General features: G+C 36.1%; 3 protein-coding genes across 5 annotated transcripts; 1 reads left to right on the top strand and 2 right to left on the bottom strand.

Annotated features, from left to right (window-relative positions):
* Positions 1-5,692: 5,692 nt before the first annotated feature.
* On the bottom strand, positions 5,693-6,004 carry LOC137402446 (circumsporozoite protein-like). The gene has a single exon (XM_068088945.1). It carries the CDS (start codon positions 6,002-6,004, stop codon positions 5,693-5,695), a length of 312 nt encoding a protein of 103 aa, XP_067945046.1.
* Positions 6,005-6,072: 68 nt separating this feature from the next.
* On the top strand, positions 6,073-8,694 carry LOC137402037 (uncharacterized). Of its 3 annotated transcripts, XR_010979426.1 has the most exons (8): positions 6,079-6,092; positions 6,297-6,338; positions 6,517-6,553; positions 6,673-6,692; positions 7,240-7,316; positions 7,833-7,885; positions 8,194-8,254; positions 8,561-8,694. XR_010979426.1 is itself a non-coding variant. In XM_068088505.1 (4 exons), the coding sequence occupies exons 1-4, from the start codon at positions 7,218-7,220 to the stop codon at positions 8,579-8,581; spliced, it is 234 nt and encodes a 77-aa protein (XP_067944606.1). In that variant the 5' UTR covers positions 6,993-7,217; the 3' UTR covers positions 8,582-8,694. The 3 variants fall into 3 exon arrangements, 1 of the variants encoding a protein (XP_067944606.1); XR_010979425.1 differs by lacking the exon at positions 6,673-6,692 and having other exon boundaries at positions 6,073-6,092; XM_068088505.1 differs by lacking the exons at positions 6,079-6,092; positions 6,297-6,338; positions 6,517-6,553; positions 6,673-6,692 and having other exon boundaries at positions 6,993-7,316.
* A 3,779-nt stretch (positions 8,695-12,473) lies between these two features.
* Positions 12,474-16,272, bottom strand: LOC137401968 (uncharacterized). Its single transcript, XM_068088438.1, has 10 exons — positions 16,221-16,272; positions 15,865-16,008; positions 15,579-15,696; positions 15,216-15,307; positions 14,942-15,056; positions 13,663-13,740; positions 13,402-13,566; positions 13,166-13,282; positions 12,878-12,969; positions 12,474-12,678 (listed from the first exon to the last, which is right to left on the bottom strand). The coding sequence occupies exons 1-10, from the start codon at positions 16,260-16,262 to the stop codon at positions 12,583-12,585; spliced, it is 1,059 nt and encodes a 352-aa protein (XP_067944539.1). The 5' UTR covers positions 16,263-16,272; the 3' UTR covers positions 12,474-12,582.
* Positions 16,273-26,223: the final 9,951 nt, after the last annotated feature.

Genomic DNA, 26,223 nt, shown 5'->3' with positions numbered 1-26,223 from the left:
TGTCATATGTTTGAGCTCTGCAGAAGAAACAATTTTTGTCATCTCACTAACTGCATGTACACAATTTTTTGATAGTGTATAACACATACTACTGCTTTTAGCACATGTAAAACAGCAATTGGCTTTGATGTCAAAACCGCATTTTATCATTTAGGACTCTTTGATATTAATTCAGTTGTCTCCATTTATTAAGGAAAAGTTGGTGAGTTTTCCTAGACAGCTTTTGAATGAAACTGACTTTAAATAGAAAAGATTACAGCGGAATATTATTGCTTGCCAATTTTTGTTCATCCCGCCACTCTGTACACACTTTCTGTGTCAAAGAGCAGATAATAAAGATTGGCACAAATATTCATTGGTATTGTAACATGGCTCATTAGCTCAGTTGGTTAGAGCATCAGTCTACTAAGCTGAATTTCATGGACTTGAGTCCTTATTGAACCAAGTTTCAGCCATCTCCATATAGTACACGTACAAAACTTTGCAATTGAGTGGAGTTTAGCAAGTGTTACAGTAACAGCAATGATGGTACATCCATAATGCAGTTTTTAAACTCTGGCACTTCAGAAATGATTTAAAAGTTAAATTTTATTAATGAAAAACATGTGAGTTCTCTTAAACAAAGCTAACCTTAACATGGTTATAAAAAAATTACTTCAAAAAGTGTAATCAGTCTGACCAAAATTATATATTTCAATAAGTCAATTGCGTGTAAATTATTGCTCGTTTATTAGTTATTAGCTTGTCTTGACAAACTGTTGTTTTGAGCAAACAAATTGTTGTCGAGCGGCGAGCAACAACAGTTTTTCACAAGATGTACTGCACCTGATGCATCAGCTGCACTTATAGGGAGTTCTTCTCTTCCGTCTACGCGGCTTGGCCGCAATGTTATTTCGGTCCCTCCATTGGTAATCATAACGGATTTCACGCAAAAATTTATGTAGAAAAAAAACAAGATTACAACGTTTAACCAAAGACCAGTTTTTGTGATAAACTTTAGTAGAGCTTAAGAATAAAATAAATTTAAAATAAAATCCATTAGAACAAATAAAACTGACTGATACAAAAATAGAAATAAAACTGACTGAGCGCACAAATAACGACATATTTAGTCGCTGTTGTTGCCTAAGTTCTCAAGTTCTACTAAAGTTTACCGCAGAGACTGGTCTCTGGTTAAACGTTATAATCTTACATTTTCTACATAAATTTTTGCGCAAAATTTGTTATGATTACCAATGGAGCGACCGACATAACATCGCAACCAAGCCGCTTAGACGGAACAGAATAACTCCTTATAAGTGCAGCTGATGCATCAGGTGCAGTACGTCTTGTGACAAGCTGTTGTTGCTTGCCGCTTGATGGGGGACAACTACACAAAAACAACCGCTTGTCAAGACAGGCTAATTAGTTATATGTGTGTAGGCTTACAAATTGAAAGAGTTGTAGCTATTATCAAACTTGTTTGTTATCATCAATTAGTTGAGCTGACAATAAATAGACATCATGATGATAATACTATCACATGTTTTTACCAGTATATCCCTCACCTGTACGACTATATTAGTCGATAGAGTTGTGGGCGCGGGTCGGCGTATGTGGTCGTGGTGAAAGGCTATGCGTATACGACTGATATCGTCGACAATACAACCCGCTTATAATATTGCAGTACATTCTTCACCTGCACGACTATATTAGTCGATATAGTGGTGGGCGTGTCCATCCAAGCTGACCCGTAGATTTTTTTGTTAGGTGCTCTGTTGTATTCGGACACCACGCGTTTTCCGGAGAAATAATTTATTATTCTTTCGTTGGACAATTCTTCAGCGCTAATAACTTGAACATAACGCTACGCTAGATAACTAGACTACTAAGCACCATAGATTTAGGCTTAACGATACGCTAAAAGAACTTGTGCAGTTTGGTCGTGTCATGAGAAACAGAATGAGAAAATGTCCGAACTGTGCTGTACCATTTGTTAATTTGTTACAGTTATAGTATTTTTATTGTGTTAACTTTTATTGTATTGACAGTGTTGTCCGAAGATTTCTCCATAAAGTGAGCCTCAAATAACGAAGTAGTTGTAATTTTTTGTTTGTGAATTTCCAACATAAAAACGAACATTTTTGTGTAAGTTTTGTTAAGTACCGCGCGAGCCAGAAAACAGAAAATTATTTGTGTTGGTGCCATCATAACCAATTAAGATTCAGCTTTTCGTGATGACACAAATAATTAAAATAGCATCATTGACTCTGATGATGGTGAACGTAATAGTTTTGGGAGAGTAAGGAACATTTTAGAGGATCGTTTTAGCTTCGAAGCGATCGTGGCTTCACATAGCTTTAGCAATGCACAAAGCGTGGATACATTGAATTTTTTTCATAGTACTATTGGTTAACATGTTAGCAACATAAAATATATAACGAAGTGTTCTAGATAAGTCTGAAGTTGAAGAAAAAATTGTATACATATCATGAAGAAAAATCGGCAATTTTCGGTAAAAGGCTGGCAGTAGGCCGATAGCTAAATTTGTACATGGGCAGGAGTTAAAGGGTAGCTCACAGCAAACACAATTTGGAGAGTTCAAGGCCGTGAAAACTATCTAGCAACCTCATTAGTCTTATACACAGCCAAGTTTTCAAACACTGTTGATTAAAAAACATCCAAACACAATTCAGTTGTAATGCATTTCTGAAATTACACACCTTATAAAGACCCAGCATAGGTACCCATAAGTATAGCAAAATAAAGGGAATTGATTGGGTGCAGACTTAATTAACCCTATCCATAAACTGATTTAGCGAGGTGGCTGTACCATTGAATAACGATTCAGGACATGTGTTTAATATCTTTGCTGAAGGTCATGTGTAGTTGAAAATTCATAATCCCTACCTACTACGGCTGTACTGGTAATCTAAAATTCTGAACTTAGCCATACCTTAACTTTACAATGAGAGTGATCCAGGTGACTCAAGTGTTGATTTCTTTGCTTAGACGGTACGTCAATTGGTACATATTTAACATTACAACTTTTCGACTTCATCTTGAGATTGGAGACCAGGCTCCTAGGCTGGGCATGTACCATATGAAGCGGCGCTCAGTTTATTAAAAAAAAAGTTATTATCATAAATCACCAGTGAACCACGCACAAAAATCTAATACAGTAAAACTCGGCTAACTCGACATTCACGGAACCGAAAGAAAGTGTTAGAGTTATTAGAGCGTTCAAGTTATGAGAACACTCACAAGTGCATGTATTGTTGTATTTATCAGTACATATACAAACTATATATAAATCAAAAGCATTTATGGCTTGTTTCAAGTTAAGGGACCTCTCATGTAATGTTTTAACAATTTTTATCAGAAAGTATAAATATTTTCCTCTTATTACTTGAGATTCGTTTGTTTGTTTTTGGTGATGTGACGCTTCTCCTTGCTTGCGGAGGGCTATCCCCAAGCGGATGTTTGGTAAAATTTAATTTTTTGCTAACCTTTAAAAAAGTCGTTAACGAAAATATTTGGCAGATAGTGGTAATAAGGACGCCTAAGAACTACTAAAAGTTGTTGTTTATCTTTATGGCTTGGAATAAAGTGATATTCTAAAGCGATAACAATCGTCTCGGTAGCCGTTGGGCAAAAAAACTTCGAATTAACGAAGTTAAGGTCGAGTTATCTAAAGCATTTTATCATTGCGTGGGAACGGACCAAACAAATCCATTCGAGTTAACCATGTGTTCGAGCTATCCGAGGGCGAGTTATCCGAGTTTCACTGTATATGGCTTGAAGCAATAAAGTCTCTACAATATGTCTTTTCATTTTATTGTTTGTTTTATGAACATATCTAACAGCTCATTTTATATGCTGGAAGCGGTCAGACTGTTGGGGCGTCTCCTTGTTATTACTTATATTACTGGTATCACGCTACCACCACCTCATATTTTATTGTCTGATGTTCTTTTGTCTGTTTTAGCTTGCAGCATTATGGAAAGAAGTTGTAGCATTTGCGGTAGCACAGGAAATGTATCTAAAAATAAATGTAATGCATGTGGTAAGTTTGTCTATTTGTTTTAAAACAGTGAGCTCGCTACCCTTTTAATTCTGCAATATTTATAATAATTTGTTATGATTCACAGGCAAAGCACCCAGTCACATCAAAATAAAAGTAAGCTGTCCTTAAATTTTCCTTTTTGCATTTATTTTTAGTTGTCAAGATGAAGTGCCAGTGTGGGGCCATTAATGCCATCAATGCCACAAAGTGTAGTGCATGTCGTAAGTCTAAAACAATCATCATTTAAAAGCTTCTGTGTTAATACTAATAGTCGTGATTGCTTTGCATGGTCTTTTAGCATAGAACTCTTTTCTTGTTTTGCCTAAATCTCACTGTTCTCAATAACAGCTTTAGATCATCAGAACTCCACCCCATGTGGAAATGCGATGTTGGTTTAGCATGCTTTGCAGTGCCAGGTTATCCATCAATGTCAAAATGTCAAAGTTTTATTATGTTTGCGATAGTTTTATCTGTCCCCATTTATTGTTTTCACAGCTATCATCTTCCGTGATTTGAAGGCACAGACAAGGACGTCTACACTTAAGAAAAGGCGGGAGGAGGGCTGGGCTGGGAAGAAGACCACAAAATACTATGTGGATGCACTGGAGCGTGCTGTGAGTGAAGTAAAATATATTTTGCTTTACGTCAAGTTATAAGACTGACATGCCAAATTGTGTAAATAGAAAGCTTTAAATACGCTCAGGCTCAACTTTAAAACAACTTACTTTTGCGGCTGCAATTCAGGTTTTGTTTACATTAAAAATGTCCGAAAGTATGCAGATATCAAAGTATAGTAGATTCAGATACAAATGTGGTTAATGTGAAAAATCACTTGTAATATTGGTTTTGAAGCCTTGTGATGGTGGTGACTACAACGCTATTGATTGGTCCCCTAAAGCTTAACATGCCAGTAATAGTTGCACAAGCCCAACTGAGCATAGGACAGCTTTCCTTAGTAGATGAAATGAATAAGACAACAACCCATGCAAAAGAGTTATTTTAGGAATACCTAGCATCCAAATAACTGAAAAAATAGTGCAAATTCTCCAAGCTCAACAAATCTGAACCAGCTCACGTCTAGTGCAATGGTATATTATCAGCTAGCAGAAGATTTGCTTTTCATGTTGTTGTTGTAATTCATGGTATGAGCGAATGTATCATACACTCTTATAATATTGTTTATGTTCATTTTTACAGGCTGCCCACGCCCACGGTGCAGGTTTATCTGTTTTATGCCTGGTATTCAAACCTTCAGGCAAAGGTACCTTGTCTACTATTATCGAAGAAGGATGCCACCAGACTGAAATTGTGTCAGTCATCAAAGAAGCGTTCAATGACATGACAAGATGTAGTAAGTTCCCTTGGTCTTTTCAATGTACAGCATAACTTAATTGCCTGTTTTACATTACATCCTACTCCCCTATGTGATTGTTTTGTTGCAGAAGACTATGTGCAAAGGACCTATAAACCGTATAACCCCACATCTGCTTCCACATCAGCTACTACATCAGCTTCCACATTTGCTACTTCTACATCTGCTCCCATATTAACGTCTACATCTGCTCCTACATTACCTTCTACATCTGTTCCCATATTACCTGCTACATCTGCTCCCACATTACCTTCCACATCTGCTCCCACATTAACTTATACATCTGTTCCCACATTACCTCCTACATCTGCTCCCACATTACCTCCTACGTCTGTTCCCACATTAACTTCTATATCTGCTCCCATATCATCTGCTCCTACATTACCTTCCACATCTGCTCCCACATTAACTTCTACATCTGCTCCCATATCACCTGTTCCCACATTACCTTCCACATCTGCTCCCACATTAACTTCTACATCTGTTCCCACATTACCTCCTACATCTGCTCCCACATTAACTTCTACATCTGTTCCCACATTACCTCCTACATCTGTTCCCACATTAACTTCTACATCTGCTCCCATATCATCTGCTCCTACATTACCTTCTACCTCTACTCCCAGATCAGCTACTACTACTACTTCCTCAACCACACCAACACCTACAAAGGCTGTAAGTATAGTATTCCTAATATTTCGTCCCAAAAGAAACCAAAATTTTAAATAATACGAGATCTTTAGAGAAACAATGCATATGAATTGCTTCCCATTGTTTGGTCATCTTTCTTCATACAAATTATGACATATAAGATAGACAAACAGTTCAGAAAAACTAATACAGACCCAGCAATGAAATGTTCAATATCGTTTGTTGTAGAAAAGGTGTGCTGACAAAGCATGGCACACACAGACACACAAAGTAAGTAAAGCCATAGCTCATTTCTCACTGTCTAATTTTGTTGAACCTCAGTCAAGCAATTTCATTGCTGATATGTTTGTCTACGCCATGAGATATTTACTTTGCAGTTGACCTTTACTCAAATTTAAAGTACCCATAATTTCTGAATGCCATTGACCTCAGTACTGTTATTTTCCAGTGTAAGCAGAGAAAAAGGCCGAATAAGCAGCGCTCTAGTAAGTAGAAAATGCTGTTTCATTTTTCATTGTCGTTGTGTTGAATCTCTTATCAATTGTACAGTAATGCGCTATGACCATGATGAAATTGACTATTTTGCTATTTTATTTTCTCTTAGAGAGGATGGCTGCTATGCAGGTAAAACTTTTCTTCTGTGTGGTGCATAGGCAGCAAAAACTTTTGTTATTCTCTTCTTTCCTTCCCTCACCACTCTTCTCGCGAGGAGAGGTGGTAGGGGAAGGAAAGAAGAGAATAAAAAGAGTTTTTGCTGCCCATGGGTGGTGTCTTTTTTGCCTATAGTGGAATTCACAAAACAACCCTGCAATACTATCAATTATAACAACCTGGTGTCGTGATTTTGTTACCATTTTGTTTAACATGTCATAATTTGACATGTTTGTATTTTAATTGGCAGCCAAATAACCACAACACAGCTTGCGTTTGCCTCACTCACTAACAGCTTTGTCATAATCACGACATGCCAACAGCCCACAGGGTGGCAGTAAATGATCAAATAACTTGCTTTCTTCAGCTAACCATGGTTGATTTCAGGTCTGATTCAGGATGGGCTTTTCGCTTGTACAAATTACTTGTTGCGCTAACATGCTGTGATATGCACTGGTTGCTAGCAGCTCAATCATTGCGTCTTTTTTCACCAAAGATATGGTTTTTCTTTGTTGTATAGGAAATACTACTCCAGCAGAATATATTAACCCAAACAATTCTGACTCAGATGCAGAAGAGATATTGAGTGAAAAGTTGGTAAGTTGATGAACAATCAAGGGCACTTTTCCAGTGTTTTAGAGTACACATTGAAGTATACCAAGGTCCAAATCATGGTAATTTTTCGTTTTCTCATGCCAATAAACATCTATAATCCTGGGGATCTATCCTTTCGCAAAAAATTGCCTAAAAGGACTAAATTGGTTAATTAACTGGGTATGATCATTACAAATACCTGAAATGGTGTACTCGGTAATCTATGTGTATTATTTTTAAATGACGTTCAATATCTTATGGCATTGTTTTATTAGATAGGTGCAAATTTGATCAATTTTTTGTATCAGCAATGGGTAATGTTACTGTCGAGAAAAGACAACTTGACACATATTTGGAATGCAAATTGATATTTTGTGTTCAAAAAGTTTCAACCTCTGGTCATGCATGGACTACATTCACTACCACATGTTACAATATGTTTGACATAGATTTTCTGCCCCTCCTCTCCTCTCTCTTTCACTTTTCGATTCTCATAATTTGTTTCTGAATCTTTTTCAGGACAAGAATGGTAGAACACTGTACCTGGTCAAGTGGAAACATTATTCATCACAGTAAGTCACGTCAGCCGAATGTCTATTAGGGGCGAATATTCATGGGCTGAGTCGTGACTAAAATCCATGCTTTTAGTCATGACTCAGCTTCAGCCAGTCAATACGATGAAAATAACAATTTAGCAGAGTATACACAAATCAGGATTATCAACAATAGAGCAATTGATGCTGTATTGAGTTGTCATTTATTTATTTAGTCATTGCTGCAACAAAGCACAATGACCTTATGTTAAGAGCGGAAACATGTAGCATCTTAAAACCCACCAGCTGATCAGACTAATAATCATCTCAATTTTATTTTGTTGCAGAAGTAACACCTGGGAGCCCTCTAGAAATCTCAAACAAACTTTGGCACTGCTAAACTATAAGGTGAGTTTAGCCAGTTACACAAGCAAAAAGTGCTTTGCTGAAAGTCTTATTGTTTACCTAATCATTGATAAAGATCGCCACAATCATGGAGTCAAATCTGCACCCCATTCATGGCTATATGTCGCCCGATTTTTGTCACGTAATGCATTCATATCATACAAGTTAGTTGCAAGGACATCAGCCGAAAAGAGTATCGCCTCCCCAGCTGAATCATCATATAGCCATGTGTTTTTACTGGGTAACTAATGCACATCTTGTTTTGTCACTTCAGACAGCATTTCTTTACCGTTTTTCCTTCTTTTGCAGGAACATGTCCAGTCAACATGACCAGCAACTCCTATCTGCCACCAGCAAGCATCCACATACACAGACATTCTTTACTTGTATAATGTAAAAATATGTAATATAATAGTAATATAATATATCAATTAATAATCAACAGAAAATAACACTTTGTTGCAATAATCAATTCATCAGATCAAACTACCCGGCTTGCATTATTCTATTTGAGGATTGATAACAATAGGAAGAAGAAATAGAATAGAACGGAATCTTGCTTACTCTTGAGTGGAGTTCCCTACACAGCTTTGTTGTGATCCTTTGTGTAATCTTATAATTATGTTCAATAAAAGTGATCACAGGGACCCCCTACACATAACCACAACATTCTAACACAATTCTAACCTGTTGTCCAATCAGGTTGATTTATGCAACTTGCTCACCTGCTTAGTCCATACAAACCATCATAAAGTTTTCGAAGCCTTAGGATGTGCACTGATGTGGTCCAGAACAGTTTTGTAAATCACTGCTTTTTTGGTAAGGCAGTGATGGCTGAAAGTGTCATGGCTGTCTCACTGGTGCGGACACCTGCAGGTATGAATAGACAACTCCAGAGTAGATGGATAATATTTATCTATTAATAACGAATTTCTACAATTCTTGTCCCACATGTCTAAAAACTTGGTATTTATACTGCTGAGCCATGTTAATACTCAATATTATTTCAGTGTTGCTACATTTGCGTTAGTTCCCATGTAAACAGTGAAAGATATTCAGGATTTATCTCCCCCTTGTGTTGCCTGTCATAGTTGAATATTTTAATAATTCAACTCAGTAGATACAGTAGGCTTATTGAAATGCATTTTAGTCATTTTTACTTGTATTTTGAGAAATTGAAATGGTTAAAACTAGGTGCCCGACTTGCTTCTCCATACAAATCACAATACTTGTGGAAACCTATTACTTTATTTACTCATGTAGCCCTGAATAGTTTTGTGAGAATGAACTTTTACAATTTTTAGGCCACGTGTATAAAAACTTGGTATTTATACCGGTGAGCCTTGTTAATACTGAATATTACTTCAATATTGCTACATTTGCCTTAGTTCTTATGTAAACAGTGAAAGATATTCAGGATTTATCTCCCCCTTGTGTTGCCTGTCATAGTTGAATATTTTAATAATTCAACTCAATAGATACAGTAGGCTTATGGAAATGCATTTTAGTCATTTTGACTTGTATCCTGAAAAAATTGAAATGGTTAAAATTAGGTGCCCGACTTGCTTCTCCATGCAAATCACAATACTTGTGGAAACCTATTATTTTATTTACTCATGTTGCTCTGAATAGTTTTGTGAGAATGAATTTTTACAATTTTTAGGCCACATGTATAAAAACTTGGCATTTATACTGCTGAACTATGTTAATACTGAATATTACTTCAATATTGCTACATTTGCCTTAGTTCTTATGTAAACAGTGAAAGATATTCAGGATTTATCTCCCCCTTGTGTTGCCTGTCATAGTTGAATATTTTAATAATTCAACTCAATAGATACAGTAGGCTTATGGAAATGCATTTTAGTCATTTTGACTTGTATCCTGAAAAAATTGAAATGGTTAAAATTAGGTGCCCGACTTGCTTCTCCATGCAAATCACAATACTTGTGGAAACCTATTATTTTATTTACTCATGTCGCCCTGAATAGTTTTGTGAGAATGAATTTTTACAATTTTTAGGCCACATGTATAAAAACTTGGCATTTATACTGCTGAACTATGTTAATACTGAATATTACTTCAATATTGCTACATTTGCCTTAGTTCTTATGTAAACAGTAAAAGATATTCAGGATTTATCTCCACCTTGTGTTGCCTGTCATAATTGAATATTTTATATAATGGATACAGGAGGCTCATTGCAATGGATTTTTTGTCATTCTCACCTGTATCCAAAGGTATCAAAATAGTTAAAACTAGGTGCCCGACAGGCTTGTTATGACATTCTCACCTATTGTCGCATGGCCTAGACTCACCTGAGAGGGGTTGTCCATTTTATTCTGGCTGATAACATATGTGACCCAGGCAGTCAGAATGTACAATTGTGCTAAAACCACATTTTTGAGTTATTTAAAGATTTAAAATCAGCAAATTCTGAGGATTTTAATGCATTTTATATTTTTTTAAATTGGATTATTTATACCCAGGTTAGGCAAGATTTAGTAGAGAAGGTCTCATGATAAACTAAAACTGTTGTTTTGAGTTTAATCAGAATAAAGTTGGTGATTCATGAACTGTAAATCATGGTATTTTCTTACAAATCAAAATGCCATAGCAACCAACCACTAAATCTCAACCTATATTGATGAAACCCGGCATTCTTCACAATAAAACCTTGAAACAGATGATCGTTGCATTTTTATTCCAATTCGATTGACAGTTGACATCCCAAAGGTCATGGTAAGGTTAACAATATATGTGGCTAAAAGCTCACCGTCCTGGATGTATTCATTAAAAGGGTATGCTTCAAACTGGGCAATTCTCATCAAGCTATATTGCTATGACTGCATTTAATGACAGTCCAACAACTTAACAAAGAGCTGGATGTGTATTCAGAATTGTCCACCTATACAGAAGGTCGTGGTAAGGTCAACGATGCGGAAAATATGTGATGCGAAAATATCAACCCAACTCATCAAGTGACTATTCAATCTAGAGCTCTTTTTATGTAGTTTAACACTCACACAGTGTAGCACGAGTACGCTGCAGAGATTTATTGTAGCACATTGGAGAGGTTTGTTTGTTATGCTAGCGGCAATTTGTCTCAACGCAACCATATCCAATGTTTCCTTCGGCAATCGTTGATATACAGTTCTAATGAGGCTTAATTGTTCAGATGACATAAAACTAGCGCATAATTCCCTACACTTGCACCCACTTATTAGTTTGATGTCAACAGCTAGAATGGGAATGTTATCAGCAGTGATAGGCTGATCGTTATTCTCTGTAATTTGATTTAATTAATTCGCATTATCGTTAGCAGCCACATACTGCGTAAGCAGCTGTATTTCTAAGGTTGACCTATTATCATAATTCTCATCATCGCTTTCACTATGATCTGAGGCAGCTGACTCAGATTCTAAGTAGAAATACTCATCTAGCATCAACAAGCCGTAATTTGGCGATTGTTTATTTCGTTCTAGCCTGAAGCATTAAAAGAGGAAATGGCCACATACATGCGCGCACCCGCAGTTAAAGCCTACAGTTGTGATCTTGGGTTATGAAAAATTCCATAGCAACCACCAATATGGGTATAGTCAGAGCCGTATACGTAGTTGCACAGAGTCCCGTGACCAAAAGCCGGAAACAAAAACGCTTGATTCCAAACAAACCCGATCGACATGCTGATCTCTAATGGAATATTCTTACCTCGCTCTCAACATCTCACTCTTTTGCATTTACTTATTACAAAAAATAATTTGTGGTTTCTTGTAGAAAATTTTGTCCTTTTTCAAGTGGTGTATAATACAACTATCAATTTCAAAGCGACTGCTAATGGGAGTAGTTTTTGTTGATTAATGTTGCGGCTTCTACATTATAACTTATATAAAACTAGTAGGCGTGGCCTGTTTGTTTGGAATCGAGCTCCCTCCCGTATACGCTTCTGTTGGTCGCCGGACTCTGTGAAACCAGACGACACTGGGTATAGCTAAATGGCAATTCTGGATTTATGATTGGTCAGACACAAAAATAAACAAGACCATGTAAAAGAGCAGGGTTGAATGCACTGTAAACCACTGTTTACTAAAATAGTGACGGTGAGTCATATAATAGCGTGAAGCACGCTTAGTGCGCTATTGTGAACAATGGAATTACCGCACGATTGTACATTCTGACGGCCGGGGTCACATGTACTAAAGGTTATACAAAAGACATTTCGTTTATTATTGAGAAATAAATTAATATACTTTATTACAATATTGTTTTGTGAAGATCAGCATAAAAAGTAATACAGAAAGTAGATCAGCATACATGTAAATCATGGCATTTCAATCCCCATAAAAACTTCCATCAGAGTCATCGTCGTCCTCGTCATCATCAGATACATCTAAGTCCTGGCATAGTGATACAGCTAGCTGCATATCCTAACAATAGAATAATTCAATGAATGAAATCATAAGTAAATCATAGGTAAATCATCGGTCATGGCATAAATAATACTGGATGTTTTTTAAATCTGTCATTTGCTGCTATATGAAATGTTGTTGCTGACTGGCAAACAGTGATTGGCAAAAGCTTGATCACTATTGCGATACTGTTCTTCCCCAATTTAATAGTACGTACCTCAACTTCCTCAGAGAAGAAAACAGAGGATTTTTCGACCATGTTTTGAAGAAATATGGCCTCTTCTCCATTGCATGTATCAAGTTGCTGGACTGAAAATGAAGAGGACCAAATTAGCCAGAAATCTGAACTCAGAATTCAACTAAATACTTAAAAAAGTATCTTATGTTTCAACGTGATGTTGTAGACAATTTGTTATAGAATGGACCTGCTAAAAACAACTGAGACATCACTATTGATACTATATCATGTATATTAAGCATCTACAAACACGGATGAGAAACTCACCTATTGTTCTTATCATTGTATGCCTTTCCTGTTCTAGAATAGGGATTTCTTCTACAGTTCTCTGCCACAATTGATAGCTCTCCACTGCCTTAAGAACATCCTGTGAGAAGGTTATATCTGAAACATCAAAAAGTGACATCAGCATGGCTTGCTAATATAGGATTTTCATGTGTAAAAGTTGAACAAGGAATGTCTAGATTTGTTGCGGGGAATTGATATTTCATGAAAAAACTTACCTCCACGGACAACTGCCCATGGGAATAACCCTGACTTCAAACAGCTTTGCAGCTTTTCTGTTGTCGTTTCTGGATGGAGGTTGCTGTATTCTAAAGCCTTTTTCTTATAGCTGCAATGGTTTGCACGCAGACGCGATCTCAACTTCTGTGCAATTTTTCCACTCTCTGTTAATATAAACAGAAATTACATTCTCGATAACACAATACATAGAAAAATTTTAACTTTGATTTTTTTTCAGAGAGATCACCTGACAAACCTACCTGATTTCTTAAGAACATCTTCTTGCCGCAGGATATTGACTCTGAGGTCTTCTAAGACAGCTTGTATGTTATCTGGTTCTGAAAGATAATACAATATATCAATCACAACATTCTAATCATACATCTATATGTATACTTCTCAAAGTATGTATGTGTGTATTCCGGCTATAGCTACTATTAAAATTGCTTGTATTAAAATAGCTACAGCTGGACAATGCTGACGCAACATCATGGCGTATGTCATTAGAAGCCTAACGCTTATTAGCAAGCTTAATGGAATTTTCCAGTGGCAGTGTGCCAGGCTAATAGCAAAGTGGCAGGTAGCCTGTCTTGACAAAATGTTGTTTTTTGTAGGGTTGTCCCCCGTCGAGCGGGCGAGCAACAAAACAGCTTGTCAAAAGACGTACTGCACCTGATGCATCAGCTGCACTTATAGGGAGTTGTTCTCTTCCGTCTATGCGGCTTGGTGGCAATGCTATGTCGGTCGCTCCATTGGTAATCATAACCGATTTCGCGCAAAAAATTATGTAGAAAGAAATAAGATTACAACGTTTAACCAAAGACTGTTGGTTGTTTACAACTCTGTTGTAAACTTTAGTAGAATTTAAGAATAAAACAAATTGAAAATAAAATCCATAAGAACAAATAAAACTGACTGATACAAAAATAGAAATTAAACTGACCGAGCGCACAAATAATGACATGTTTAGTCGCTGTTGTTGCCTAAGTTCTCAAGTTCTACTAAAGTTTATCGCAGAGACTGGTCGCTAGTTAAGAGTTATAATCTTATTTCTTTCTACATAATTTTTTGCGCGAAATCAGTTATGATTACCAATGGAGCGACCGACATAACATTGCCACCAAGCCGCATAGACGGAAGAGAACAACTCCCTATAAGTGCAGCTGATGCATCAGGTGCAGTACGTCTTGTGATAAGCTGTTGGGTTGCTCGCCCGCTCGACGGGGGACAACTACGCAAAAACAACAGTTTGTCAAGACAGGCTAAGTGGCAGGCAACTCTCATCACTCCTCATTGTTTATAAGCTGATTTTTAATACCCGGGCAACGCCGGAGGCACAGCTAGTTGTTACTATAAACTACAATGAGCATCTTTCACCATGAAACGTGAAACGTCATCTTTGCATCAGGGCCTCATATTATTCATACTCATATTATTATGAGCATTATCATGAAATACAAATCATCCACTGCTAATTGACACAGAAAAACAATCATTTACTCTCTAAGCATGCGGAAATAGTATAAGTAAAAAACTCACTTGGCGGCGGCTTGGCAACAAGGATTGCTCTGGCCTCAAGTTCAGCTAAAGTTAATCCAATTGAGTGGCAGTGTGCATCCACTTGTGCCTCTAGAATGGGTAGTTGTTTCTTGGCCTAAAACGAGACGTACTCGGCACTATAATTCTTCACTTGTTGTATAACTGCAATAAAGCCAATTATTTATTGAGAAAGCTTGGCTTTTTGTCAATAGTTAAAACAAATTGAACCTGGGTAACAGTACGATTTCATCCTATGATTGCTGTTTCTACATACTTTGGAAAGAGATGTAAATATCTGTTTGGGCAGATTGACAAACTTTCGGAGATTCCAAAAAGCTGCCCCTTGCTCCAAGCGTCTCCGTCTACCTTGAAACAAGAGAATAAATTGGGAAGTCATACCATTGACAAGTTGGCACTTAGGCACAATAGGCGCCAAAGTCACCAATGTGTATTGTCATTAACCAAGTTATAAAACATATCACAGTGGTACAATACATTTAACATTGTCAAATGCAAAGCTAATAACTTACCCGATAGGTTTTAACTATCGGGTAAGTTATTAGCTTACCCGACAGTTAAGGCCTAAAAAATACCTCCCTTGACAATATATAAAATAGTGCTCACTGAATAAACTCACCATCTGATGTCATGTGTCTTGTTACTTTTCCCAATCGGGACATGTAGCTATTAACAAGTTCTGTAGTCTCCCCAGTACTTAATCCTGTTCCTACAGTGACTCTTCCACTCCATTTCATCTGAAAAAAGCAAAAAAAGAAAATTTTGGTAATATGAAACTTAAAGTAAAGTAGATGAACGATTACTATATTCATTAGACAGATTACTGACAACTCCAACGGTGAGCTTTATTCATTAGACAGATTACTGACAACTCCAACGGTGAGCTTTATTCATTAGACAGATACCTGACAACTCCAACGGTGAGCTTTGGCGTGCATGATACTAAGGAACGGGCGTTGCTGCTGTGGTAGCCTCTCCAGCCGCTCTAGCCAAGGCCAGTATCTGCACATTGTATCAAGGGCAATGAATTTTGCACCTTGAAATTCTCTCTAAAAACATAATACATTAGCTTTATGGAGGGAGCATCGTAGCAAAAACTATTTAAGATTTCTGCAATAGAAAGACCATTGTAATAAGTAGACAGACATTCCTGTTGCCAGAAAAGAAGTTGTAGGTTTTAGGGAGGTTTGTGAATTTTTTCTGTGACAATAAAAAATGTTGACTGGACCGATGATGATGTATTATGGACAACCACCAATACCTGCATAGTGTATGGATACGCGTATATCTCCCCCCTAGTCATATCCAATCCCTTCAACAGAAAACAGTGGCGGCATGTGGCTAGCAAACAACCAGTCACATCCTTCTTGGAGAATGCTTTTCCTTTGGCAGACGCAGCCTTCCAAACCGTATCACCACATCTATTGGAGACCTGTAATAACGATCTAGGTAATTGAGGTTTATAAAGACAACCACAATTGGCCAGGTTCATTGGCTATAGACCAGGACTTCCCAGCAGTTATCTTTTCAAGATATTCCATATAGTTTTTAAAATATTCTAAATTTGCCCATCAAACTTACTAAGATTTTTTTAACTTGGGTGGATGGCAGCACTATCAATTCAGTGCACTGATTGGTTATTCAATGGTACAGCCACCTTGCTGTATGGGGTTTATTAGGCCTGCAACCAAACAATTCACTTGATTCTGCTATACCTATGGGTACCTATTCTGGGTCTTCATAAGGTATGAGATTTCAGAAATGCATTACAACTGAATTGTGATTGGATGGTTTTTAATCAACAGGGTTTAAAAACTTGGCTGTGATTAAGACTAATGAGGTTGCTAGATAGTTTTGACGACCTTAAACTCACCGAATTGTGTTTGCTGTTCTCTATACGCGTGACCTGCTCTTCAACGTCACTAGTGGAAACAAAAAACTCACTTGGCTCCTCAATTCCTGATGAAACTCTAAGATCAATGACAATAATCAAATTAAAAATGAATAAACAAAGGCTTCCTCTTTGAATTACTACACAATAGCCCCACTTGAGAAATCTAGTAATAGAATGCGAATAATATAGTTGCACATCAAAACTTTAAACACACAACATCATATTAAAAGCGTTGGGTGCGTCCAAACATTTTATATGCTGAATGGAGCTAGTGCTTAGTAATTTGAAGATTGGATGATAGGCAGAACCCACTGTCCCAAAATGAAATTAACCCATATTAAATTGTTACTATCTGTAAACACAGAGAATGCAAAAATCTGATATATGGTTTTTTCATTAGATATCATACCTGCCGGCAGCTCTATAGTGAAATAGTTTTGCATTCCCGTCAATGTGAATCGCATGGGGCTCGTCCAAACATGCAGGGCAACTGAACAAACTACCACCGGTAGCTTTAGATAAATAGTCTGTCTCTTGAATCCTCCATTCCGACATTGAATAGTTGAAGACATCTTGTTTGAGCATGAAACTCTAAATAACAACACAACACCTTTCAAATCTAATGGAAAAGTCAAAGAAATGTCACAAAAGACTCTTTGTCTAGTTTTTCTGCTAATTGGATCCTTGCTTGATGACAAATGCGGCATTGCGCAAGTTGGCTGACTATATAGCTCGACACTCTACACGTTATATATTGATGATATCACTAACATCCACTGTGAACATAACGATCAGATGTAATACCTCGCCATCCAAGGATGAGATAAAGCTGACGGAATCCAACAGACTTTTAAGGCTTAGAGATGGTGAGAAGTGCTGCAGGATTGAAGCACTCAGAAGAAAACTGAAGTTGAAGTAGGCTCTTCCCTCAACGTCAACAGGCCAAAGTCCATACTGGACCAGCTGTTGAGGCTCCCGCCAAGAAGACCACGAACAGGCTTCACAGACCATAACGTCTATTTTTTGGCTGACCATCCCTGAAAGATTAGTTCAGTTTTTACAAACACAAAAAACATTAGCCTATTCTAGTACAGCTAACTAGGGTAGCCTATGTTAGTACAAGTAACCCAGGGTAGCCTATACTAGTACATCTAACCTAGAGTAGCCTATTCTAGTACAGGTAACCTAGGGTAGCCTATACTAATATAGGTGACCTAGTGTAGCCCATGTTAGTAGAGGTAACCTAGAGTAGCCTATGTTAGTACAAGTAACACAGGGTAGCCTATACTGGTACATATAACCTAGAGTAGCCTATTCTAGTACAGGTAACCTAGGGTAGCCTATACTAATATAGGTGACCTAGTGTAGCCCATGTTAGTAGAGGTAACCTAGAGTAGCCTATGTTAGTACAAGTAACACAGGGTAGCCTATACTAGTACATCTAACCTAGAGTAGCCTATTCTAGTACAGGTAACCTAGGGTAGCCTATACTAATATAGGTGACCTAGTGTAGCCCATGTTAGTAGAGGTAACCTAGAGTAGCCTATGTTAGTACAAGTAACACAGGGTAGCCTATACTGGTACATATAACCTAGAGTAGCCTATGTTAGTACAAGTAACCCAGGGTAGCCTATACTAGTACATCTAACCTAGAGTAGCCTATTCTAGTACAGGTAACCTAGGGTAGCCTATACTAATATAGGTAACCTAGTGTAGCCCATGCTAGTACAGGTAACCTAGAGTAGCGTATGTTAGTACAAGTAACACAGGGTAGCCTATACTGGTACATATAACCTAGAGTAGCCTATGTTAGTACAGGTAACCTAGGGTAGCCTATAATACTAATACAGCTAACCTAGTGCTCGTAAAGCTAACCTTTGCTAGTATAACTAATCAATTCAGTTGAAAACATACCTTCAAAAGAAATAATTCTAACCATCTCATATCTACCAGGTGGACAGAACACGGTTCCATTGCAGTCTGGGCAAACCTGATGAATGGCAGACTGACGATCATCTGTAAAATTATATGAAAAATGAAAAACATAATCGCCTTTTATTATCTTCTGAATTTGTGATATATATATATTCGACATATTCTTGATCATCTCAGATAACGGAATAACACGGGGATGCTCACCAACTCTCATTTTTCGCACTCTCATTCCATCTGCAAACAATCTCCCAATCTCCTCTCGGTGAAGATCCCAATTCCCTTTCTGGGTCTGGATGTAAGTCTTCTTACGGTGTCTCAATGACTTTAGTCTGGTCAAAATAGTTTCATCTACAATAACACATTAGATAGTACAACCAGTGTGTTAGTTAAACATGAATATTAATAAATTATAAGATGTATGAGGAAACAAATATTCATTTTACAACCTCTCAGACATGTAAAAGGACCAATCAGATTGCAGCAGACTCATTATAGCGGTAGATTCAAGCTTGTTCAGTCAAATGACCTTAGGTCTAAGATTTTTGGCAATACAAACAGCCAGCCATGCACAAATGCCACAAAACCTAGCCAGCTTCATTGGCTATAGACCAAAACTGTCCATACCAAGTCTTTTCTAGGGACCACATGTAGGTTTCAAGATATTCTATTTGAGCAGTAGGCAGCACTTGATTTGATTGACCTTGACCAGTCCTATCATCGTGTGAGTGCAATGATTCATTGGTACAGCCACCTTGTATAAGTTTTGCTAAATGGGTATAAGGGTATGGTTAATTAAGCCTGCAACCAATCGATTCACTTGATTCTGATAATCCCCGTGGTAGGTGTGCTGGGTCTTTATTACCTATGCATCCTGTGTTTGTTATGACATCACCTCCACTGCCATCACCAACTTCCATATCACAAGCTGACGTATCTATAATATGAAAATCAATATTGGTAATTAAAAAATACAAACAAGAATAGAAAGCACACAACAGCACATTGATTTAATAATAGTATTTCCTTTGCTGCGGCTCTCACCTGTAAAAGTGGTTGCTGCTATTCTACTGTTGTCAATTGCATTCTTCAATTTATGGAGACTCTCCTGGGCTTTTTTTTTGCTCTTACTCTGCCTCTTCTCTTGAAACATACAATGCATGTTAACAACTAGGCAAGAATCATGATACCCATAATTACGCTACACATGGCATATTAATAAAACTGCATCACTGTCAAACTTTTTGACAGTGTGGTAGTTCATGATAAATGCTCAAAAAATATAAAGCCAGCACTGGGCCTTGCTGAACCAACGTGTAGTGTCTCATTACTTACTTTCCAATTGATCCTAAACGCCAGTTCAAGGCATGTAGGGTATATTAACCTGTATCACCGAGTATTAACTGAGCTCTGAGTAAAGTGAATCAAAGTATAGTTGTTGGCATAAAATGAGGGTTATAAAGTGGTAAAAACTATATATACGAGTATTTATGTATCATCAGTCCGATTGTCTAAGGCCAAAGGTGATATAAATGATATATATGAGTATTTGTGCATATCAGTGAGTATTATTAGTCTGATTGTCTGTGGGCAGAAAATATATTTTAACTTGGTTTTTAATGCGATTGTAAAAGCTAAATCGCCACACATTTGTTCGGTGTTGGTGGCTTAATATCTTACTTCTAGTGTCATGTGTCACAAGTGCAAATTTAATGTATTCATTTAATTGTATGTTATAGAGACTCGCTTCAATTTTTCTCAGAAATAGGGTATCCAGACTGCCTCGCCTGTCACTCAGAAAAATAATTTCATTTTCGTCGCGGCATTTTGTTATACTAGCTCTTTTACGGAGCCAGAAAATCATTCACCAAAGGTTACCAAATACAAGCCCATCCATTATCATAAGTCAAGATTGAATAAACCAACTTTAAATACATAAATAATTATATATGATATTGAATATATTAATTTTAGTAAAGAATAACAAAAAAATAATGGTTTATAGTCAAATATAACAAATGGTAAAGTACAGACCTTTTCTCATTCTGTTTCTCCTGACACGACCAGACTCCACAAGTTCTTTGAGCGTTTCCATGAGTCAAAATCTATAAGACTTAGTAGTTTACTAGTCTTGCGAAGCGTTGTGTTCAAGTTATTAGTGCTGAAGAATTGTCAAGCAAAATAATAAATATTTATCCCTTCGCAAGCGGTGCTGTCCGAATACAACAGCGCATCTAACAAAAAAATTCTACGGCTCGGCATAGATATAGAGATAAAACGCAACTTTCCATTGGGTGCAGAATCGTTAGGGACAATTCGACCGTATGCGTCGTAGAACGCCCATCGACGAGATCAGGCGACCATGAAGCACGACCGATTTCGTGGATAAGCTACACGCGTCTATCGACCGTTTTGAGCGTATGAACTGCGGTATGGACTGGTTTTTACAACTCTGTTGAGTAGACAGACAACCCTGGCAGTTTCAGACCTGTTATTTGCAATCCATTCAGATCCATAATTACAATCGTTTGTCTGATATCAGCTCAAACCCAAATTGTGGTGCTTGCGTTTGATGTTTTAACATAGTTATTTTGTCTTTAGTGGAAATGATGATCCTCGAAAAGGTTTTCATATAGTCTAAATATACATGAAGTCAGTATTTATTGTGATACTTGATTGTCATATTTGTGAAGAGCTTAAAGCACCCTAACAGCAAATAGACAGCCAATAAATATTAAGGCAGTAAGATAATAGGTCAATATAATCTTATCACCATTGTTAAAGATGTACATCTAAAAGCAGTTGGTTATGAAACAGCAGCTACACACTACCTAATCAAACTAGCAAACCAATTCTATATATCAATCTCAACGTCTTGAGGACTACTCAACTGAGAGTTTGCGCTAAAACTTATTAAAACGCTAGAAGCAAGTGCAAATATAACTTACATTTCACAGTCTTTGTTGTCATAGCCTGTTTGTTAGAAAACCACCAAAGCATCACACGTAACTTTTACATTGTAAATTTGTCTATGTTATATAATTTACTTATTAAAATTCGCCGGATAACTTTTCTATATTGCGTTTGGGAATTTTATCCAATATATGTAACAAAACACTTCATTATCTTTTTCTTCACTAGCAGTTCCGATCTGCCTATAAGTTCCCATTAGATCTCTGGTGACAAGATTGGATTTTTTTCACAATGCAATTTAAGTGGAGAAAGAAAAAGTATGTATACACCCGTCCACCGTATGAACGGTTTAAATAGTTAGCAATACTCATACTAGAACATTGAGAACACTGAAAAGTCGTGAAACTCGAGTATTTGTCAGGTCTTTAAAACTGTTTTTGTCATCTTTCAAATCTCTTCCCTCTAATTAGCTAGTTATGTACAACATTATTTATAGCGTGCATGTCAGATAGAGATAGTATCTTTAGCATCAAAACCTTTATCAGAGAAACCAATGCTGCCTCAACGAGAAAGCGAGCATGAGTCGTGAAAGAATTTCTGGTTTGCTCTAAGCAGGTTTTTAATTTTTAGCACTAAATTGGCCAAGTGGATTTTTGTGTGAGGATAGTTAGCTCAGTGTTTAAGTCTTTAAAAAACTCATAAGCACAAACTATACACGCCCCATCTCTCAGCTTCAAAAGCCAATGTCAACACAAAGTAAAACAAGTAAAACTAGCAGCAGAGTAGCTGTGCTAACTTTCTACATGAGCAACTTTGGTGTAAACAGTTTTTGGAAAAAAACTGATGAGTGGCTTAATTATCATTCAGCATAAGAAAAGTTCGGAATTTATTTAACTAAGAATAACATTAACAAATATTGATTTGGTATGCATGTTTTTATGTAAATCATTTGAATAAATTAAATTTTGTTTTAGCATCATAATGTAAGAAGCAAATATACATATAAGCTAGTTTACAGTATTCAGCGTCTGGTCTGTTTAAAAAAAATTTAAGTGAAGAACATTGACTTTTGAGGATCAAAGTCTTTAAACCATTTTCTGCAAATTTTAAGTTTACTCAAATCAGTGGGACTGGCTTTCTTACCGGTAATACAATTTTTGATTGATTCTAACAGTAATAAAATAAATTATTGACTAAATACAACTTTTGGATAAAGTTGGACTGAAAATGAAACAGATTAAACATAGGGAATAATTATATATATATATATATATATATATATAATTATTCCCTATGTTTAATCTGTTTCATTTTCAGTCCAACATGAAACAGATTAAACATAGGGAATAATTATATATATATATATAATTATTCCCTATGTTTAATCTGTTTCATTTTCAGTCCAACTTTATCCAAAAGTTGTACTTTTGGATATATATATATATGTATATATATATATATATATATATATATATATATATATATATATATATATATATATATATATATATATGTATATATATATATATATATATATATATATATATAATATATATATATTACTTTATTGGCAATAATTTCATCTCAAATAGAATTTTTCTTAAATAATTTCATACAGCAATAACAAAACAAAAAAGGGCATTTGTTTGACACCAAAACCAAATAAATAGTTTTACAAACCTGTTGAAAATATGTTTTCTCTGACAGTGGAACAAAGTTATGTGGCAAATTGTTAAAGCAACTAGTAATAATATTTTTGAAATAATTGTTAGTGTTTGTATGTCGTTTGCTCGTCTTATGTAGGTTGAAATGAATTGAAAAAAATTGGCTCAAAATTTTGTGAAAAGATAGCACACGAAGTGTAAACAATTTTGAAACTTTTAATCGAAGTAAATTTAACATTCAGAATGGGTAATATAAAAAAATTCAAATATTTTAAAAGATCCTTCGTTGGAATAAGACATGCTGCGCTATGATGTAGATTGACAGTTAGGTGAAATGCTTTTTTTTGCAACAAAAGTAAATCATTTGTGACCCTTGAGCTAGATGATAATAAATGTTTATACCAAAAACAATATGACAAAAAATACAAGGTAATGAAATGCAATGGCAGAATTTGAGTTGGGCTATTATTTCGATGTTAGGTTATTAATTTTAGGCTATTCTTCTTTGTTACTTCATTATGTAGATTACATGTAGTGTACGCTAACCCTTCTACGCAATTAATTGTGTTGAGGCCATAATGTATGTAGCTTATCAATACTAAATTATAAGCAGAAGCATTTTTCTGATAGTTAATCTAACTGAAGCCATTTGTGACTAGCTCTCCAATTAGTCATTCGTATCTTACTAAAATATTTTTTGATCAAAGAAAGTAAATTTTGACGATATTGTGGACTAACTTGAAAAGGATTGATACTGAACAAAGGTTTTTACATTATCTAGATATTTTTTATATTAATACTTTCCACATCTGCATGTTAGAGAAATTGAGCTTTGTTATTAGTTTGTTATTAGCTTTTACCATTGAGAGTTCCACTGTGCAGGTAAACTGAACCGTCACCCCTAAGGCTATGATAGCCACATCTGTACCTGAAGATGTGATGATCAGTTTTTTAAATTCTCTTCCAAGTCGACGCATCTCATCAGCGTGCTTGCAGTGAAAAAGCAGCCTGGAATCAGCCTCCTCATGGGTAGTTTCTGAATCAGGAATCTCTATTGTGGATTGGGTGGAATGGTGAGTAGAAAGAAGTGCACAGCTGTGTTTGTTAGTCACAAATGCTCAAACGTTCAATGCTCTTCTCTGTGAGCTTACTAAATAGGAATTCCAGCAGTTCTTATTTATTTGTTGAGTTTGCAAGTAAGCTGGCATTCCGACAGGAATCTTTTCGGTGCCTGATGTCAACATGATGCGTTGCTGGGTTGAACCTCGCTTGGCTCTCTCAGCATCTTTGATGCTATGATTTAGATGTGAATCTACAACTCAGTGAATCTTTGAGGCCGTATACAAACGTGTAATGTGGATAATCCTTTTCCAGACCTTCTCCCCAAGCTGATCAAATGTCTTTACATCAATGAATGACATAGAACTTCTTAAAGCCATGGCATCCATGAACACAGCTGTTTTCAAATTACAGTTGTCATTTTCTGATTTTAGACAGTGAAAAGCACATGAGGTAGCATCCTTTTTCTCCATTTCAACTTGCAAACATGCACGCAGCCTACGCACTATTTTCTTTAGTAATGGCAAACCGGATCACTCATATTAAAGAGCATTGTTTAACATGGCATAGTATTTATGAAATCTTGACTGCATGTTGTGAAATAATACAACAATTTTTTTAACATTTCTACCAGAAATGGCAAGTTTTCAGCTTCTATAAGCTTGAGTTTAGTTAACTGATGCTGCATTAACAATTTGAAGTGATCAAAAAGACTTCTGTTGACCATTTTCTGCTATTTTACATTTCAGTTTCACAGGGACTGCAATATAAGAAAGAGAGAACCGGTTACACTAAACTTTTGGCAAAATATAAATTATGCATTTTAATGTTATTAATTAGATAGAATTGAGTGTAAAAATTTACAGATAAATTTACAAAAATGTATTAGTGGATTTTATTAAAAGTACTGGTAATTTTTGATAATTTGTAAATTGTTTCCATGTTCAAGATAATTTGAGTGCCAGGATGTTTCAAGGTGGAAAATGAGAAAATTTGATTGCTGAGAAAATGATCAAATGAAAATTCTGTGCCGAACTTATGTAACTATTTATGCAATTGCCTTTCTCTCATGTTATTATTGGTTATTATGTTTTAATTGGACGGTGCGATTTCTCTATTCTGTTGGTCTCTTTGCCGAAGGAAACCTATAGATGCAATAATCACACTTTTGCTTGATCTGAAAGTTTTAAATGCTTTGAAGTTTTATGGATATTAACTTTAAAACATACTAACCAGTAGATCACTTCAAACATCAGAAGATCACAAAAAATAAAAATAATTTCTTAGTAAATCATCAAAAAATTCTAAAAGTTCATTTTTAAAAGTGTAAATAATTGTATTGATACTCTAAGAGGCCAGATGAAGGAACATATGTAACAAAAGTGAGATGCAGATTAAATTTCTACACTTGTTTGTAGCTCAGCACTTTGAGCACTTCTTTGAGCATTTTTTTGCATTAACTATGAGTAATATACTGCTCAATCCTTGTGCATGAAACAAGTTTTTTTTTTTAACTTTCTATTTGTTTAAAAAAATCAGTGTTGTTTTATTATTGAATATTACCTATCTGGTAATATTTTTTGGCTGATGTAAGATATCTGCTTTGCATTTTCAGGGTTAACCACAATTGGGACAGATGCAATACTAGAAAACAGAGCATGACTTCTTACTTGATCTGATGTTTCAATTATTGACAAGTGTTGAACTCTTGCATAAAGTACATGCTATGTATTTCTTGGGAGCAATGCTTTCCTCTGCTTTTTTTCTTTAGTCGCACAGCTTGAAGTTCAAAGGCAACATAT

This window comes from Watersipora subatra, chromosome 8 (genome assembly GCF_963576615.1).
Source record: "Watersipora subatra chromosome 8, tzWatSuba1.1, whole genome shotgun sequence".
Classification (NCBI taxonomy): Eukaryota; Metazoa; Bryozoa; class Gymnolaemata; order Cheilostomatida; family Watersiporidae; genus Watersipora; species Watersipora subatra.
Note: the sequence above shows the minus strand (reverse complement) of the source record. Positions and strands in the feature narration are given on the sequence as shown.